This window comes from Calliopsis andreniformis, chromosome 3 (assembly GCF_051401765.1).
Source record: "Calliopsis andreniformis isolate RMS-2024a chromosome 3, iyCalAndr_principal, whole genome shotgun sequence".
Classification (NCBI taxonomy): domain Eukaryota; kingdom Metazoa; phylum Arthropoda; class Insecta; order Hymenoptera; family Andrenidae; genus Calliopsis; species Calliopsis andreniformis.
This window is the reverse complement of record NC_135064.1, coordinates 12,094,236-12,113,544: the sequence shown is the minus strand read 5'-3', so window position 1 is coordinate 12,113,544 and position 19,309 is coordinate 12,094,236. Positions and strand designations below refer to the sequence as shown.

The following is a 19,309-nucleotide window of genomic DNA, read 5'->3' as shown; positions in this document are numbered from 1 at the left end:
CACCGTACCACGATAACTCTGGGAAACTTCCGGTCAGGAGTTTCCGACACCGCGGCTTCGAGGAAACTTGGCTTCACCTTCAGCGAAATTTCAGGCGTATCCATAGGATGGGGAGGCAAGGGAGCATGAGGTGGGAACAACTGTATGCACCCAGCCTAGACTAGAAAGAGGAGTTCCTCTGTATGGGGCGGTGAACCAGCCATGGTCCGATAAATAGCATCCTGATCGTCCTGGATCGCACGCTTTGAACAGCTCCATCGCTTTGTCTACCTGGCATCAAATGAACTCGAGGGTCCGCGTAATAATTACTCCACATAGAGGACCTCCTAACTGGTGGTCTCAAAGTGGTCGTTACCGCTGAGACAAAGCTAGGAAAGCCTAATCGTTCGGCTGCTGAGCTTTCAGTGAAAGCACAGCGAGCGCCCAATATTGACTGAATACAGCAGAGTACTCAATTTAATTCATCTACTGCTTACTAATTCGATAAGTTGAAAAACAGATTGTGGTAGTTTCCCATTAGATTTTTTCTTTATTGTGGCAATTTTACTTTTAAATTTCCGACCACTTTACGTCTTCACAAAATATAAACATGTTCAATACACTCACACTTGCACTTGTACATTTTACTGGTAACTGTAACACCACTTTTATTGTACTGCGCGTAATACTTAGATAAATTCTATTCCACCAAAAGGTTAACACTTAGGAAATTGGCAAACAAGGTACTTGTAAACAATTACATCGATCCGTATAAATAGCAGACTAATAACCAGGAGGGAATGGTCAGAAACTTCGATGGAACTTCCATAAAGGAAGTTTCCCGCGAAACTTTCGAACGGACCGCCGCACTTTTCACCCGTTCGAGTTATTGATGAAACCAAGTTTCATCGCCTGATGCTGGAGATATTTTTCAGATTCTCCCCCTCCACCGATACTCGATCGGTTTGCATTTGACTCCAACCCTCAAGGGAGTAAGAGGTACGAATAATCGAAACTGCTAAAGGAACACCTGCCGTCTACAGGTTTGGTTCCTTCGCTGAGAAAAATTGTTCTTTACGATCCCTGCCGTATTTCAAAGTTTTACTTTGCGACACATGATATTTAATAATTTATCTGAAATTTTAGACATAAAATAGTACTTTCAAATAGCTATATTTTATTTTTCAACACACTGGTACAATATTTGGGCATAATAGTTCCTTGAGAGACGATTACACATGAACGTAATATATAAAGTTACAACTTTCACAATAATATTATGTCCTAATCTGTTAAGATCTTTTCGAAGATGAACACGTCGAAATTTAATGCATTATAAATAAAAATATGTATAGGTAGTACATAACTCACTTAGCAAAAAAATGAAGTAATACGAGTTCCTTTCCTTTCCCTTGATTTAGAAAATTGTATGATATTCTCTTTATAATTACAAAAAATCCTAGTTTAAAAATTACCCTGATTCATGATTGTACTATTTTTACAGTAAGTGTAGAATAAAAATAAAATACTATCAACTTTAATTAATGTTCTCGTATATTCATTTATCTTGTAACGCACAGAAGTCACAAAAATCGATAAAAGTTACACACTTCGATATACGAAAAGTTGAGTTATCAGAAAGTAATAAGACCATAAAAACAATCATAATTATTCTATATTCATTCTAATGATCTATATTTCTCCCAGAACATTTAAATCCTTAGTATTCCAAAATCTGGGCTCAATAACTAAATCTTTCGTACTAATTTCTCAACTCTCCCAAACCTGAACACACAAGATGCGTATAAAAGTCTAGCAAACATGTAGTCTTCATGATGTGTAATTGTATTCATTATATTCATAATATGTGTATATATCTTATAACAACTGCATAGAAACTTGATAAGAATACACCAACAATTATAAATATTTATGTAACGACAGTACAAAGAAGTATAACACGAATGATAGAAGATCCATACGTGTCAAACGACACTTTTGATTGTATCCTTAGCATGATATTTATAACTAGGTACGAACTTTGGTCAAACACAATAATAGCATCAAAAATACATCAGATATAGTCGAGATCCGTAAACCGTCGCACCTTAATTTCTGAAAGTTATAGACTATCACAATCTTTGGCAAGGGAAAAGATTGATATACATGTATATATATTAAACACCTTGTGCATACAACAGTAAGATGAAAGACATGTATGTGCCAATAATAGTTCTGTATAAAGTAGTAATGGAAGACCCACGGTACATGTGCGGATACGTGAAACAACTCGTATCGTTTTCAAAGTATGAAAACGCACAAATATATAATTTCGTTTCTAAATACTGGCACATGAGTTTACAATGAAACAGTAGTTAAGCACAACCAGAATCAACAATTCCTTATAGATTATTATATTCACTGATTACTTCCATGATAGTCTCAAGCGATCAATTGACTTATCCTGTTTATAATTCGTAAAATTGATGTGTCTCCTTCTTTTTAGATAGTTAACGTTTTACTGTAAATGCGCAGATGATGTCTTAAATATGAGATTCAAGTACATTTATCAGTCGAAATACCATAGTTAGCCGAATAAAATGCTTGTTACGCATTCTCGCTTAATCCGCAATGGAGGCAGTTTATTCAGCTACGTGTAAGGGCAGTGTCAGCAATAACAAGAAGAGCTGGGAGGCGGCGTTTCGCGCTCGTGGCATCGTAAGACCCTTTGATGAGGCAGCAACGATTTATCCACAGTAGTTTCCATTCGACGCATCACACGATCCAGAAGTATTTCCACAGCGCGAGCCACATTCTGTCCCGTGGCTGCGCTCGTCTCCAAATACACCAAACTGGAGAATACACACGATTACTTTCACGAATACTTTCATTTTCTCCTTTTGTTGCAATTTATACGGTTTCCTTTCTGTAAAGGTCCGAGTGAAAAATAATTTAGAACTTTAACAAGTCTGTCCTCATTTTTGAAAGACACTTGTTGAACAGGACACGATTTTTACGCCAACACCTCAAATAATATAAACTGCGGTATAATTTGTTTCTTTTTTTTTCGTTTTTAATTTGAATTAATGTGTGGCAGTGAAATTTGTAAACAAGTGTCCAATGTTTTTCAATTTATTTCATACTGTATATTGTCCAATGTCCATGTAGGGTCATTCTTTAATTAATTTCATCACTAATTATATGAAATATTTCTTCAATAGTGCAGTATAATTATGTATGAATTATGAAAATGACTGAGGTGCAGCGTGTACAATGTTATTTACCCGTGTTTTTCCGCTAATTCCCGAGCCTTATGTTCGCTCACAACTCGTTTGTCTTCGAGGTCGGATTTATTCCCACACAGAATTATATCTGGATCTTCGCAATATGCGTGGGTCTGTACGCACATAAACATGTATTAATTATGAAATGAAAATCGAAATTTAATATAAAGATCTTATTTGTGTTTATTCGATCGAACGATAATTTGAGTTTTTGAACACAAAAACATTTATAATTCGATGATAAATAGATATGAAAATCTTTGTATTTTTAACATGCCTTTAATACTTTTATTCACTAGTTATATATAAATGTAGTATCATAATACAACAACAGAGATAAAACATTTGTAGCATTTTTATTACTGAAAAACCTAATGCTTTAAAATTAGCATATAAAGGTAGTTTTCATGTCATTTTAGTTTTTACAACTTAGTAACAGACATTCTTGTTATTATCCAACTATACGCCCGTTTTCATGGCAGGTTTGCGTGGGTGTAGTATCCTCTGTTATTTTCTCTTCTAATATGTGGTTTTGCAGATTATAGCTTCTGCTAATTATACTGTAGCAGTTACAATAAATGTTCATTTAACCCAACGATGAGACGATGTTTCGTTATCTAATTCATTCCATGCTTTAAAACAATCAATTTTCCGTGAATATGAAACGTGTTTTATTGCAAAACTCTTCTTAATTCTCTTCACGTATTTTCCATTGTAACATGGTTCTACAGTCTCAGGTTTGGGGATCTCATGTAAATACTTACAGGATGTAAGCATATTGCAACAAATTATGATAGGCTTAATAAAAAATCATAAAAACACAAAAACAATTATAAACATAAAATTTTATTATCCAGAGGTACAAATAAATATTTTTTAAGGACAAAGAAGATTATTGTTGGATAAATAATATAATAATATTGAATTGTCCGGAAAGCTCATAATGATTTCTAGCAAAAATTTAGAAGTGAAATCACCTTACTTGCTTGCAATTGTATTCAATAATATAAGAAGCATTATTTTATTCATTAATTTCTCATCACCGACTGAATAGTATTATAATTACGTTTTCACAAAATTTCTCACTCTTTTGAACATAAACTGCTTCAACCATTTTTCATGTACCTCCTGTGATTAAAATTTTGCATAAACTAACATAGATGATAGTATTAATGTGCCAACTAGACTGAGTAAAATGGATGAGCAAAAACATTTCAGCAAATTTTTCAAATTTTATTGCAAAACTTGCAATCTCTTATTCTGAAATAGGACATCTCTGTATTAGCTAATTAAAGCCAATTCTTCCTAATTATTGCAAGTAGTCAATCAAATTGTACAAATTGCAATCAAAAAATTATTTTTCATGTGTATAAACCAAATGTTTTTAGTTATTATCTTAATACATTCACTATTTTTTTCTACTTCTTCTTGAAAAATATTCATAACAAAATATTTCTCATTTCTCGAATAGGTAGTCAAATATTTCTTTGAATTCAATAACTGTTGCAAACTTGTTATTTTAAAATTTTTTATACTATTAACAATATTTTGTATTACTTTTTACTAATATTTGTATAGACATTTAAAATATTTAAAAATATTTCATTTTTCGGTGTAGTGTACGGTTTTACGATCCATACGATATCCGAAAATATTAATTGATTAAAACTTGCAAAATTAATTCTGGAAAGTATGTTTGGATATTGTAACTTTGTAAAAAAAAATCAACCCTCAAGTATATTAATGCTATTATCCACTGTTGAAAGCTATGTGCTTTTCAGACAATCCAGTACAATACTTTATTAAATTTACAATATTCATGTATGAATATATTAGGTTCTATAATATACATATGTATACAGAAGAATGTAAACAGAATGTAAATTTTGTAAGTGTACCCAAACTTTTAAATAGTTATATACATGCTTAAAACCAATAAAAAATAAACAAAGTTATTTAAAAAAATTTATACGTATTTATGAACACCTTTCCTTATAATTAATATATGAAATTCATGCAGTATAATTTGTTTAAAGTTATGAGTTTTGTATTAATAAACCCCAAACTTGTAAACTACAATTCTACACTACATCTAAAAATTTAAAGATACATTATACTGAAAAAATGCAATAGTTCAAAAATTTTGGCTGGATAATTTCTTTTCTAGATTCATGCAAATATTACCTTGAATTTCTTTTATGATTCCACTTTCTTTTTGGCCTACAATTTACTATATTAAAGTATTACTATAATAGTAGATATGCTGTTAATAAAGTTTTCTAATAGTTTTTTAAGGAAAATGCTTCACTTCTTTTTTACACTAATTAAAAAGTTATTTTGTGCATAATTAACTCAAATCATCGTTCAATAGAATTAGTTTTGAATCATAGTATTTATTATATCAGAACTAATAAAGATAAATACCCTAAGTTGTTCCAGCCAATTTCTGACTTCAAGGAACGACATCTCGTTGGTTAAATCAAAAATTAGAAGGAAACCCATGGAATCCCGATAAAAGGCAGTAGTTAGACTTCTGAACCTGAATATTAATGGCATTAGAGCACATATATGATAGGATACCAATTAATTTTATCATTGCTCATATTAGTAATGATAACATTCAAGGGCATGTAATATCATGCATTACTATACATTGCAATATCGTGTAAGCACAAAAGTATTTTATATGCAATGTTAATGTACTACTAGCTTATGCATATTAGTATTAGTCCAATAAATGTTAATTTCAAATCTGTTTTTTAACAGTAAATAGCACCATCAAAAGATTGTCTAATATACAGCATAATGCAAATATTATTAAAGAATATTCTACGACTACTTAATACTACTTATAGCAGTTATTACCGTTCTTGGCCAGCTGTGTCCCACAGCTGTAAATGGACACGTTGGGTTCTACCATTTGCTGTCTGGTAAATCTGCAATGGTTAAGGACCCTGGCTTACGAATAATACTATACGTATAAGATTAATTTGCATCTACATTATCATATCTACCCCATCATTACTGACTTTGAATAAGCAATCATTCTATCAACAACTACAAATTACTTCTAAAATATAATACCAACACTCACCACTCTCTTCTCCTTGAAATCAATTCCGACAGTAGACATGAAACGAGAATCAAATGTACCGTCAGTATATTGATACAAAAAACTAGTTTTCCCTACTCCGGAATTCCCAAGGGCTAGGAACTTGATCAGATAATCATATTCCATTTTCGTGAATTGATAGTTCAAACAAGACGCGGTTATCAAACAATTTTATTGCAACGAACGCTCAAACTCGAAATTCTTTTAAACATGATTCAACACACGCTTTTCTCAAAAATGATTTTCATGAACATACTTAATTACTTAATTTTGGGCTACAAATTGCAACAGTTATCGAAGCGAAACATGTGCGCCATTAGACACCTGTTGCCTTCGTGTACGACTTCTAAATACTGCACACGTTTCAAGATAAAACTATCGAACTCTATCGTTTTTATTATCACCGTAAAATAATTTCTATTTCGAACTAATACATGACGCAATACGACCGCGAAAAGTAGCCTCAATCGTTCAAAATTCACGATCCACGCCACACGTCGCCCACCACCGTTTACTTGCAAAAGGTGTTCCTGAAAGAATGCCACAGAATCTGGTTACTACTATAGCGCTACCAAACTTTAAAACAAAAACTTAGTGTTGAGTTTAATTTTTGGAATCATGTAAAAATTCAGTTATGTTAGTCACTAATCATTTTCATTTATTGTATTAAAACTGTACAAAATACATTCAATGTTAATATTTTCGTAAAAATCAACAATCAATCTGGTGACTTTTGTTCGATCTAATTGTTCGGTGTTTGAAAATGATAAGTTTATAAAGAGTTTATATTATTGTTTATAAAGAAATCTAACTCTATTTTAAAAAATTATTAATTATGTATGTGAAATAAGTGTGGTGCAAATGGAACATTTCGACTAATGATTTTTAAAGCTATTAGTGATTAAGGATAGAATCAGTCGAGGAAAATGTAGGTGGCTACTACGGACGTGTAAATTCCCGCATTAATTTAAAATCGCAATACGAAGGTATGATGCAACATAACCTATACATTCTAATTAATTTTATTATTATCTGAGTATGATGGAAGCAATTGAGATGTCTTTAAATCATGACACATAAACAGTATCTCCTGTAGTAATAACACCATTTTCTTTCGTTTCTCTAGTTAAATAGATACCGAATCTTAATTTTCCATGAAATTGCTCAGCAAGTGTACGTAATGGTTCTGCTGTTTTTATACCAGTAGTTTGATCTATACATATCATTTGACATCTAGTACATGGCCCAGTTACCTAAAGTGGGACAATTTTTTATTTAAAGAAATATTTCTTTTTCTAAATCATCAATAAACATACCACAAAATTGTTTCCTCCTATAAAAATGTATTTCCACTGTGTTTCCTCAAAGGCTTCACAGCCACTTAATACTATATTCCCTCTAAATCTATCTATAATTGTATCTTTTTGAATGTCAGTGTCAGATACTTTATCACTGAGCCACAAAATGCTTGCTTTGTTTATCAACAAATACTGAGCTTGGCTAGAGAATGATAACTCAGGTTTAATGCTCTCTGCAAAAAAAATATTGAATTAGACAATAACATTGCTTTAAACTTACAATATATATACCTCTCTGTTTATCCTTAAAGTCACTTTGTCTTATAAGTTTCAAATTGGGTAACCCTAATGCTAAACTTAACCACTCAGACACATCTGAACCATAACTAATCCCTTCTACTTTATGTCCACAAACTCGACTTTGACATTTAATTCCTTCTACTGTGTTTAGAGAGTTATTATTTAAAGGAACATTTATTGAAGGCATTCCTACAATATTTGAACAATATTAATATATAAGTAATATATGCATGAACATACATGTAGTAAATGAACTGTCTACCTGGATAATTTAATTGTATAATTCCTTCTTCCATTGATATAATAGGCCTGAGTAAACACAGATTGATATTTTGTTTTTGAGTCAAGCAAGTACCAAAAGATGTTATAATCATCCATTCTCTGTCATATTGCAAACCTTTAGAATTTAAAATCCAAGAACCTGTTATTTTATAAGCAGCACATGATTTTATTGGATATATGTACAATTGTTCTAGGATGCACTTCTTTTTAGTTGCATTATTATCTATAATCGTATTAAATAGCTTATTATTGATAAAATCATTTACAGTTTCCTTCATGTTCTGTAAGTTATTAACAGTTCCATTAGATGTATTATTTGTTTTGTCATGGATTTGTTGTGTGCTTATATCATACTGATAATATTTTGTATGTAAAATTCTTTTATAATCCAACCACCAGTCTGGAATCTTATTTATTTGTGGTCCATCCACAAAACATTCTTTAATCATAAGTAATAAAGTTTGAACATCTTCAATTGTAGACATATATCCAAATGAAATTCTCACAGCTCCTGTTGGTCTACCATTTATTAAATCTGTAGCTCCCCCACAAACATATCCAGCTTCATAATTCTGAAGAACATCTTTATTTGATAACACTAAGTGCCTTTGGCATGCACCAGGATTGCAAAAACAACCAGTTCTTAGATGTATTTTGAATAGTGCTGCTATATTCAATACTTCCATGTATCCTACATATTCACCATTTGAACGTATAAGATTAAATGTTACAATGCCACCTTGCAAATCACAGCTATCATAAACTGTGTCAGAATATAATTTTACAACTGGTTTTCCATTGTTATGGTGGAGAGTTAACAAAGAATAATATAAAAATTTGGCAAGTGAAAAAACATGGTTTGAAATTTTTTTCATTGTAATAGAAGATAGAATGTCAAAACCATGTCTTAAAGACATTATTGAGAGGAATGGTACAGTGCCATCTTCAAACCTATAAAAAAATAAATGTGATGAAAAATTAAGTTTCTTTAAGATGCATGGGTTTTGTACCTTTCATGTAGATTTCGACGTTTTACATGAAACATTTCTGAACTCAGAGTTACATTTACAGTACCTCCACCATAATAAACCTTTTGGAGTACATCTGAACTGGAATTTTTTACTAGTAATGCACCAATTCCAGTAGGATACCCAAACATTTTATAGAAAGATAAGCTTACAAAATCTGGTTTGTAAATAGATAAGTCTAAGTCATTTGTGGATACATAGGCAGCAGCATCAAGTAGGACATACCATTTTATACATGTATCAGAAATTAGATTAGAAAGAATTCCATTATGTATATCCTTAATCCACTTTAGGGGATACTTTAAGCCAGAAAAATTACACTGTGCAGGATATACAAAAAGTGAGTTGCTATTTTTTTGTGAAGAAGGAATCAAAGAAGAATTTAAAGGAGACTTAAAAACTTCAAAGGCATTACTGTGACTCAAACAAGTTATTTTTGCCCCCTTTTTAGCAACAATTTCTCGCATACCAAGAACAGATGTATGATTATCTTGTATATAAACAAAATGTCCTGGATGAGATATAGTATTATTTGTCTCCTCCTTGTTAAACAAGAATGTCTCAGCTACTATCTTTAAGGATGTAGATGCATTGAATGTAAATACAACAGTATACTCATCGGAAGATGTATGAAAGTGATCTAAAATTCTATGAAAAGATCAAAGCTATACACATTAATAATTACAGAAGATATACATTTCAGTATACATGTAAATTTATCTGATTAAATGCCTTACACATATCTCATACGTTCTATGATATCTTGTGTCAGATTAGCTGCAGTCCCAATAGAGTGTGGATTAGCACATAGTGACTGCTGTAATTCATTAGCAACTTGTCTTATTTGAGTATCTGAATACAATGTTGCCCCTGCATGATCTAAATAACATTCTCCTGAAAAATGACGAATAATTATAGCTGATTTTATCCATATTTTGAATTATTAGAAAAGTGAAATATGGTTTACATAATGCTTACCGTTGGTTCTAGAAAATTCATTTCCTAGTCTTTTCGTTGTTTCATTATCATATACCGGCGTGTATGATATCGTGACATTTGTATCTTCCATATCGTAAGTTTTAAATGTATAAACGGACTGATACGAATGTTATGATTACTTATAGCGTACTGGACAGAATAGTATCGGGTGGTGTAGCTTAAGTGCGATTACCTAAGAGGTAATGCAATTACTGTGTCTCTCCTTCTTTAAGCTCTCTAGAACCATGACAAAAGATTTCAATTGACGGAACCGTGTTCCGTAGACGACTTTAACAAAATATCTATATCTAACTCCTTAACAAAACAGAAACATCTTGCAACATCGTATTTTGCGCAAGAAAACGAATGTATGATAAGTCTATTTTAAGTTAAGGAAAGTGAATAAACATAAGAAAGATATTTTGCTTATAACATAATCATTGAAACATTATAAATACATACATGTGTAACTTAATGATATCTATAAGAAGCCTATTCTTTTCGATCTAGAAAGATCGGAACCCTTTCTTATATAATATATTATCATTATACTAGAATTATACAATTTAATAAAGTGCGCTATCGATAGATAAGAGGGATTAATATACAAATTCTACATACATATACATATATACGTGTACATGCATGTGTCAATATATGTGTATTTATATATTCATTCGATTATGCAACCATATAGCATATGTGACGGGTTCAGATAGAAGCAGTATGTAAAGTAAATATACAAGTGCATTCAATGATATACTAAAACACATAATAGGGAGTGAAGGCGTTTGTGGAGAGGCAGAAAGTGAAAGGATTTTTATTATTAAATTTGACGATATCTAGTATATAACAAATATTTAAAAGATAGTTTCCCACGTGACGAGGTGGCCGAGTGGTTAAGGCGTTGGACTGCTAATCCAATGTGCTCTGCACGCGTGGGTTCGAATCCCATCCTCGTCGATCTTTCTCTTTTGATTTTTTATTAATATTTTCTTAATTAAAATATTACTTTAATTTTTTATTTCAAATTTATAATAATACAACATGGTTCTGAATTATTTTGAACACATAATTATTCTTAAATTAGTAACACGTAATATACAATCTGCGGTTGTTTCATACTGCCCGAATAAAGAGCTGATAAGTCCATGATGTGTCACACTATTTACCTAAAATAGTTGTTATTGCTCTATTTCAACAAAAAATTCTTAAATATATATTTTCGGAATTTATACAGAATGGCCTTAATTTACATACTTGAATGATTACCATTGGAATTCATGCAGTTATACGAGGAAATAAAATGGAGGTTATAATAATAAGGACATAAAACAGAAATTGAAGACTAAAAAGAAAAAGAAAAATGAATGATAACTCCCATGGAGGTAGACCCTCGATACCAGACACTTGGGGAAGTGAAAATGTTTCGCCCACTCGATCCTATGAGTTAATAATTCAAATTCAATCGAATATTTCAAATCTCACCACTCAGGAATCAAAGTCTGAATTTCTAACAGGTGAATTTATATTAGAGTTTAAGAAGCAATATTAGAAAACAGAATAAACAATTGTTTCCCTTTCTATAACGACATATACTTGCAAATTTTTTGAGAGACTTAACCCCGACGGAAGAGTATCTACAAATGATGAAGCGTGTAATTGAAAGTAATTCGTTGTCACCTCGCACTACTGTGATACTCCAAGAGCTATATGATAGGTATAAATCCATTAAGGGTTATGGTCCAGCGACTTGGGACACGCAATGTCAAAATATCAGGATATCAGTTGACTCGGAAGCATCCACGGAAGGTAAGAAAGTGGGGATTTCGGGAATTTCATTCTCGATAGAAATATTTTACAAAAACCCTTATACAAGAATTGTATACGGTTTCGAAACAGATGAGTCGTTACTGCAGACATTATCAGGGTCCAGGAGAAATACTACTGGTGATCTGGAGTATTTTCGGTATAGCCAAGAACAAAGGCCATCCTCATCCAAAGCATGCGACACTTCATTGATTGATTCAAAAGAATCTCTCAAATCTGACCAAAGACAGAAATACAGTGTTATGGAAAGAACGTCTCGAAAAGAAATTGAAGAACGACAGATTAGTGCTAAGTCATTTTCGGACCTTAGTTTGACACGTCCATGTAACTCGGAGATTTTCAAGATCGACGATGTATTTTCTAATTTCTCGTTTCGCGAATCAGGTAATGAGAAAATATTGAGGAAGCACATCGGTCTTTGGATGGCGAGAATGAGAGCGCGATCTAGGACTTCTGGGAACACCCCACGTGGAAGTAGCCAAAATATAGGAAACGAAGACACAGCAATGTGATTCCTATTGTTAAGCACAAAAGATCCTAACTTTATTTTCGTTTCTGTACTTCTACTCATCTATTGTTAGCCACTGAAATACATGAAAATAGAAAGTATCGGTTTATCCATGATATACCATTAAAAAGGAATAGAAAGTATCTCTTTATCCGTAACACATCATTAAGAGCTGACTATGAACGCGATTTGAATACAAACTTGAAATGTTACAACATTACGAACTACTTTAAGATTGGGTGACAGGATCACGCCTATTAATTTCTGCATAAACGCGCTATTTTGCCGCAGGCTGACGTCTCAACGGGTTTGCTTATCTAATAACATAACCAGAGCAATACACTGACAGATGTTACGTATATTTGGTGTATACTTACATGTATGGCTTTATATGTCAGTGCCACAATTCGGAGAAAGTGTGTCCTTGACGGGTTTTACAATATCACGATCCGGCATTGGTATATGTATCATGTTACATAAACGAAGGGAAGGGCACTGTGCAAAAGGGATAAAAAAATGGTCAATGCTGCCCGTATCGTAGGAGCGCTTCATTTTACAATTGAGGAGAAGCGAACTCTTATGCAACTGCAAAGTAAGTCAAGTTTTGCAATAAAGTACGATGTTCCAGATGATGTCGTATGTGAGATATAACTGATAGCCTAATTTGACGATTCTGAGAAATGACATTTGAATAAACGTACGATACCTATGTAGTTATCCTACTCCTATTATCTTCTCTGTGACAATGGCTCATCAAATGCATTATTTTATTGTGTTACTAACACAAAACTAATTAAATTGAATATCTTATAAATAATATGAATATTAAAAGCGTAATACTGTTATTTTATTTACTTGCATTCCAAATAATGTCCTTTTACAAAATTATCTTAAAAATGGCCGAATATGGAACCGGCCGTTTGTTGCATGTACCTACTGAACTGGTGATCTTAATTGTGTCAGTACCACACCTGGAATTTGTCCATGCCCCCTTTTGCCTGACTATCCTTGTCCACCTTCACACTTGTTATTTTCCTTTCTTTAATGATTCCTCGTAAAAAAGTTACGCCCGGTACAGTTTCCCTCTCCCTTGGTCGGCCCATGTCCAATCACATTGGGAACAGTGGCACCCAAAATTCGATTGATCCCCCTGCATATAAATACCGGGTCGAGCAGCGGGTTTTGTCAGAACGGAGCAACTCTTTCGAGCAAAAACAAAATGGCATTCAAGGTAAGCTTCTACGTGAACTCCTTCACCCTTGGAGTTACGGCCACATCGCGAAACGAACAAAAGACTTCGTGCAGCAGTATAAGAGGAAATAAATGGGACTTCGAAGTTTCTACGAAATATTGAAAATCTTTCTTGAAACTTTCAGCGATTTTAATTAGATACTTCATTCAGTACAATTTCAAGGTTTCCTTTGAAAACTATCTTTAGTTCTTAGTCTCTATAATCTAGTCTTTACATAAAGAAATATACTGTTTTAGTTACAATAAATAATTCCTAGGAAATTGAAAGAAGCTAGGATTATTTCAAGAATATTCATTATTATACTTGAAGAAGGACGTAGTCTTTAAAAAGCTAAGAAATATACCTTAGATGTAACATGCAGCTACTAGAATTTGTGTACATTCTTATTTCACTAGAGTACAATTTGATACAGTTTAATTCAAATAAGTTTATCAACAGGATACCAGTTATAATCTTCCTTTTTGCAGTTCGTAGCTCTCGCAGCCTTCTTGGCGGTAGCCCATGCTGGCGGCCCAGCGGCTTACGATATCTCTACAGCATCCGGAGACCATAGCAGCATGGGTATCAGCCAAGAGTCCACCCAAAAAGGCTATGCGGGCCAGAACGTTATTTCGTCCTACTCAAGGGCTGAAGACAGTGCTCACTCTTCAGTTCGTGTATCCAGCCACAGTATCAGCAACGATGCCACGTTGAACTACGACATCAGCCATGCACCACTCGTGAAAGCCGATTATGCTTCACCTGCCTATATCACACCGACTGCTGCTCCTCTCATCGCAAAGAGCTACGCCGCCCCATACAGCTACGCTGCTCCAGCTGCTCCTCTTCTCGCGAAGACCTACGCCGCCCCTTACAGCTACGCTGCTCCGGCTGCACCAGCATCTCTTCTGGCTAAAACCTACGCTGCCCCTTACAGCTACGCCGCTTCAACTCCTCTCTTGACTAAAGCATACGCTGCCCCTTACAGCTACGCCGCTTCAGCTCCTCTCTTGACCAAAGCATACGCTGCCCCGGCTGCTCCTCTCCTAACCAAATCCTACATCGCATCCTCTGCTCCTCTTTTGGCCAAGAGCTACGAATACGCTGCTCCAGCTGCTCCTCTCCTAGCCAAATCCTACATCACATCTTCTGCTCCTCTTTTGGCCAAGAGCTACGAATACGCTGCTCCAGCTGCTCCTCTCCTAGCCAAATCTTACATCGCATCTTCTGCTCCTCTTTTGGCCAAGAGCTACGAATACGCTGCTCCAGCTGCTCCTCTCCTAGCCAAATCCTACATCGCATCCTCTACTCCTCTTTTGGCCAAGAGCTACGAATACGCTGCTCCAGCTGCTCCTTTCCTAGCCAAATCCTACATTGCACCCTCTACGTCTCTTTTGGCCAAGAGCTACGAATACGCTGCTCCAGCTGCTCCTCTCCTAGCCAAATCCTATATCCCATCCTCTGCTCCTATTTTTGCCAAGGGCTACGAATACTCAGCTCCTACTCATAGTTATGCCGTACAGTGGAACGAGTAATGTTTCGGACATAGGTTAAAATCTAAAGTTTTGAACTCAACCGAATGCTGTATTTAGACTTGGAAATATGTTTCCCTTACACAAGATGCAATTAAAAGCGTAATCCCTTTGATTAAAGCATCCAAAAAATAGGGTAAAAACCGCCATCGTTAAGATCGACGATAAATATCGTGTATGAAAAGGCATGTGATATTGCATGTATTTATGTTATATATACCGACTTCTACCGATTGTATTCATTGAACAATTTTTTTATGGAGAATATTTTTTTTACAAAGAATCTAATTAATGCGCCGAAAAAGTTAGTAAATAAAATTTAATTTTTTACCTACTGATGATTTCTTCTTTTCTTTTACATAAAACACGATTTGTGACTGAAGATAAAAGATTGTTTTTTTCGGAATATAGGACACTTATTATTCTTTCAGTCACGTATGTCATAACAAGGCTCCTTTTGTCATCGCTATCTTAAAGTATGTCACAACCTACAATTTCAAGAGAAAAATGGTAACAAAGGTCTATATTTGACGACTCTGGACTCATGAATAACAATGGAAGCACTACAATACGATCGATGACGTACTTAAACTTTATTGTGTTTCATGAAAAGACTTTCACGTATGTACTAATTGTAAGGAATTTTGTATTCTGTGAGACCGATGTGATTATTTGCATACAATGAATGATTGAGCTATTAACTGTATTGACTTTTTTAAAACCTGAAGTGAATTCAGGTTCTACATTCTACATTACTAAATATCCTTACATTCCTCTACCTTTTGTCATTTTTTTTTACTTATTATGATCTGTAATATTGGATTCTCCATGGAATGGACCATAGTGAACATGTTTCTATATCAAGAGTTATATTTTGAGCTATATTGCAAATTCATATTTGGCGCTTTTGAAATACGTCACTGCAGTAAATATGGAGTACATACCTAACCTATACTCAGTATTTGTTAGAAGGTTAGGTAAGCGTACTACGCATGCGCATTTGTGTACGTAAACGACAGTGTGGCGGTGTGCGACGGTTGTGTACAGTTAGACACGTGGTAATTTAATCGTCGAAATGACAAAAGTTAGAAAGGTGAAACGTAGGAAGAAGTATCATGTAAACATAAATCGTAAAAGACTGCGGAATAAGTTACGAAAATTACCAACGATACAATGGTACATATTTGATCTAAAAAGTATTATCTATGATCACATTACTGACAAAAATGTTTGTCAATAATAGACAAGTAGGAATCTAAAAAGAAATTTATATTGTTCACAGTCAAGAATTAAAACAATCATGGGAAGTGACCAAATCTACACGTACTAACTTATATGATATGGGGTTAGCATATAATCCTAATGAAATTTTAAAAATACCGAATGCCAAGAAAGAAGTCATTCAAGATGCAAAACGCAAAGTTATTGATTCTGAGAATATGTCAGAAAGTGAAGAGGAAGAGGTAATTAAGGAGCCCACGAAAGGTCATATAGCAAAAAAACTTCTAGCTGAAGCAAAAACTCCTAGACAAAGATTGTTGAGGTTACCAAATAATCAAGTGCATTTTCTTACATACTTAATGGATAAATATGGGGAAGATTATAAGGTAATGTAATTTTTGTTTTAATTATAACAAGTTGCTTAGCGTTTGCAAACATGCTTTTTATTGTCAAATTAATTGTGTAGGCTATGGCACGTGATAAGAAGAATTATAATCAGTTAACATGGAAACAAATACGTGCTAAAATTAAAATGTTTAAGGGTATCCCTGAGCAATATAATGAATATCTCCAAAGTAAAAATGTGCAACAATGATCAAACTTTCTTTGTATTTAGTTAGAACATTTTTGGAGTATTTGTATATAAAGTATTTAACTCTAAAGTTAAGTAAAGTAACTTGTTCATTATATAAGTACAAGGATAACACAAGGAAAGAATAACATTTCTATGTTAAACAAAATATCATTTGTATTGTTTATATACTATTATATATTGATGATCATCAAAATAGATTTGTATTTTCATTTATATAACCCTTCAAACATTTGTCACTTTGTATAACAGTTACAAAAATCTGTGTAACATAGTATTGCATGATTAAATTAAGATGCCTACTGTGACCTAATAAGTAAATAAATAATTTATTAAATAAATATATGCATTTGAAAAACCAATATAAAAATTACAGTTAAATAAGTGTAAATACATTATACTAAGCAATGTTTAAAAATTGTACATTTTTATTTGTACTTTTTCTTAAATTAGAATCATTTTTTGAAAAAGTTTTGTTTTGGACAAAATGGGCATGAAAAAGTTGGGCAAAGTGCACTGCACTAAGCACACTACCTCTTTTTGTTTACTTATTCTTCTATTTTTATATATAAAACGTTTTTCAACAAACAAAATGAATAATTATGAAATTATGTTCACTTCATGTTACCATGGAGAATATCTTTTTCCTAACTATATCCATGGATGGATGATGCCAAGTATATTCAGTTCTTTCTGCTGGATTCTCAGGTAAAGGTCTTGTTTGACATCCAATTATATCTACTTTGTGCTTATGAGGGGAAATACTTAATAAATCTAATGCTTTTTTAATTTCTTCTGGTCTCAAAGCATTGGGACAATCCTAATTTCATACAGAAATATTAAGATATTGTACAAATCATTACGTAACATATCCTCTTAACGATATTTACCTGCTTGTTAGCAATTACTAAAATCGGTACTGTATCCATTCTTGCGTCATCTAATAAATGTTTAAGAGTAGAAGCAGCCAAGGATAATTTACTTGGATCAGATGCATCTACTACGAATAATAAGAGGTCTGTATCCTGAAGGAAAGCAGTCCAATATTTTCTTGTGGAATCTGCACCTCCAACTAATAACAAAATTAAATTTAATCTAGCTTATGTTAATTTTGGATGAATGACAAAAAATGTACGTACTATCCCAGACATTATAAAAATATGATCCATGTTTTATCCTATAGATGCAGGAACCTTGTGTTGATTTTGGAGGAACAATGTAAGAATTTTCATCACCATTCGCAACACATATTTGATTTATGATAGAGGTTTTTCCAGCTCCATCTAAACCCAGTAGAAGCACCCGTTTTTCATGACTATCATCAATCTACAAAAAAACCTGTACCTAATCCGTATGCCATTTCATATTACCAAATTGCCTTCTGATTTAAAAAAAATAATATGAGTTTGGAGTAAACATTAGCATGAACGTAGCGAAACAGCAACGCCTTAAAATTGACAATGTTTAACAAATTGCATAGAAATATTTTAGGTTATTCTAAGGTAATTTAAATTATTGGAAAGTGTCCCAAACAAAATTTAAATTCTAACCTTGGACACTTCTTCGAAACCTTCGTCTATAGCCAGAAGTTCTCGTTTTTTCCAATATCGGTATGCGATGTATGTACCAATACAAGCGCAACCGATCCAAAGGATCTTCTGACCATTTCGAAATACATATCGTACCATTGTTACTCATAAATGGGTTGTACTTGAAGATACACTGAAAGTGGACTGACTTTCTCGGCTTTAATTCCGTGTATTAACACATTGCAGGACGCGTAAACACTTTACTGTTTGTGATATACGCTTCGGCATTGTTCAAGTGCTGTATTTGCACGTAACTTATTATGCATCTTTACGGAAACATTTGCATGTACGTGAATTTATGAGCAAATTTATAATAAAGTCACTTTCAAAACACTAATTTCTTCTTCTTTCGTCAACTTGGCACTACTGATAAGTCAAAGGCTGGAGATAAGTTCGTTTCTCCTGTATTCCTTTTAAGTTTCTCTTGTATTATATACTAGGTGTCTCGCAAGAAACAATTCTGAGTCGTTTCCTCAGAAATATTAATAAATTGTATATTTCAAAATATCTTGCACACACAGACGTGTATATACAATATGCAACAT

The 19,309-nt window shown here is 33.3% G+C and overlaps 6 protein-coding genes and 1 non-coding gene across 8 annotated transcripts; 4 read left to right on the top strand and 3 right to left on the bottom strand.

Annotated features, from left to right (window-relative positions):
• Nucleotides 1-1,136: 1,136 nt before the first annotated feature.
• On the bottom strand, nt 1,137-6,505 carry Rab27 (RAS oncogene family member Rab27). Its single transcript, XM_076393185.1, has 5 exons — nt 6,358-6,505; nt 6,129-6,199; nt 5,688-5,802; nt 3,264-3,376; nt 1,137-2,831 (listed from the first exon to the last, which is right to left on the bottom strand). The coding sequence occupies exons 1-5, from the start codon at nt 6,499-6,501 to the stop codon at nt 2,648-2,650; spliced, it is 627 nt and encodes a 208-aa protein (XP_076249300.1). The 5' UTR covers nt 6,502-6,505; the 3' UTR covers nt 1,137-2,647.
• A 518-nt stretch (nt 6,506-7,023) lies between these two features.
• Nucleotides 7,024-10,976, bottom strand: Mal (molybdenum cofactor sulfurase). Its single transcript, XM_076393268.1, has 8 exons — nt 10,883-10,976; nt 10,262-10,498; nt 10,021-10,177; nt 9,266-9,931; nt 8,236-9,206; nt 7,965-8,162; nt 7,692-7,906; nt 7,024-7,628 (listed from the first exon to the last, which is right to left on the bottom strand). Exons 2-8 carry the CDS (start codon nt 10,350-10,352, stop codon nt 7,443-7,445), a joined length of 2,484 nt encoding a protein of 827 aa, XP_076249383.1. The 5' UTR covers nt 10,353-10,498; nt 10,883-10,976; the 3' UTR covers nt 7,024-7,442.
• LOC143188814 (uncharacterized) lies at nt 7,246-12,799 on the top strand. The gene is made up of 4 exons (XM_076393269.1): nt 7,246-7,361; nt 11,502-11,781; nt 11,879-12,073; nt 12,164-12,799. Exons 2-4 carry the CDS (start codon nt 11,628-11,630, stop codon nt 12,601-12,603), a joined length of 789 nt encoding a protein of 262 aa, XP_076249384.1. The 5' UTR covers nt 7,246-7,361; nt 11,502-11,627; the 3' UTR covers nt 12,604-12,799.
• Nucleotides 11,143-11,224, top strand: Trnas-gcu (transfer RNA serine (anticodon GCU)). Its single transcript has one exon. It is a non-coding gene; the product is annotated as a tRNA-Ser (tRNA).
• A 1,008-nt stretch (nt 12,800-13,807) lies between the features above and the next one.
• Nucleotides 13,808-15,654, top strand: LOC143189072 (uncharacterized). The gene is made up of 2 exons (XM_076393710.1): nt 13,808-13,830; nt 14,319-15,654. Exons 1-2 carry the CDS (start codon nt 13,819-13,821, stop codon nt 15,363-15,365), a joined length of 1,059 nt encoding a protein of 352 aa, XP_076249825.1. The 5' UTR covers nt 13,808-13,818; the 3' UTR covers nt 15,366-15,654.
• A 736-nt stretch (nt 15,655-16,390) lies between these two features.
• Nucleotides 16,391-17,371, top strand: LOC143177710 (nucleolar protein 16). The gene is made up of 3 exons (XM_076375835.1): nt 16,391-16,538; nt 16,645-16,969; nt 17,050-17,371. The coding sequence occupies exons 1-3, from the start codon at nt 16,438-16,440 to the stop codon at nt 17,176-17,178; spliced, it is 555 nt and encodes a 184-aa protein (XP_076231950.1). The 5' UTR covers nt 16,391-16,437; the 3' UTR covers nt 17,179-17,371.
• Nucleotides 17,372-17,449: 78 nt separating this feature from the next.
• Nucleotides 17,450-19,178, bottom strand: LOC143177709 (uncharacterized). Of its 2 annotated transcripts, none has more exons than XM_076375834.1 (4): nt 18,726-19,178; nt 18,315-18,458; nt 18,066-18,247; nt 17,450-17,995 (listed from the first exon to the last, which is right to left on the bottom strand). In XM_076375834.1, exons 1-4 carry the CDS (start codon nt 18,871-18,873, stop codon nt 17,795-17,797), a joined length of 675 nt encoding a protein of 224 aa, XP_076231949.1. In that variant the 5' UTR covers nt 18,874-19,178; the 3' UTR covers nt 17,450-17,794. The 2 variants fall into 2 exon arrangements, with proteins under 2 accessions (XP_076231949.1, XP_076231948.1); XM_076375833.1 differs by having other exon boundaries at nt 18,315-18,501; nt 18,726-19,177.
• Between the last annotated feature and the right edge of the window lie 131 nt (nt 19,179-19,309).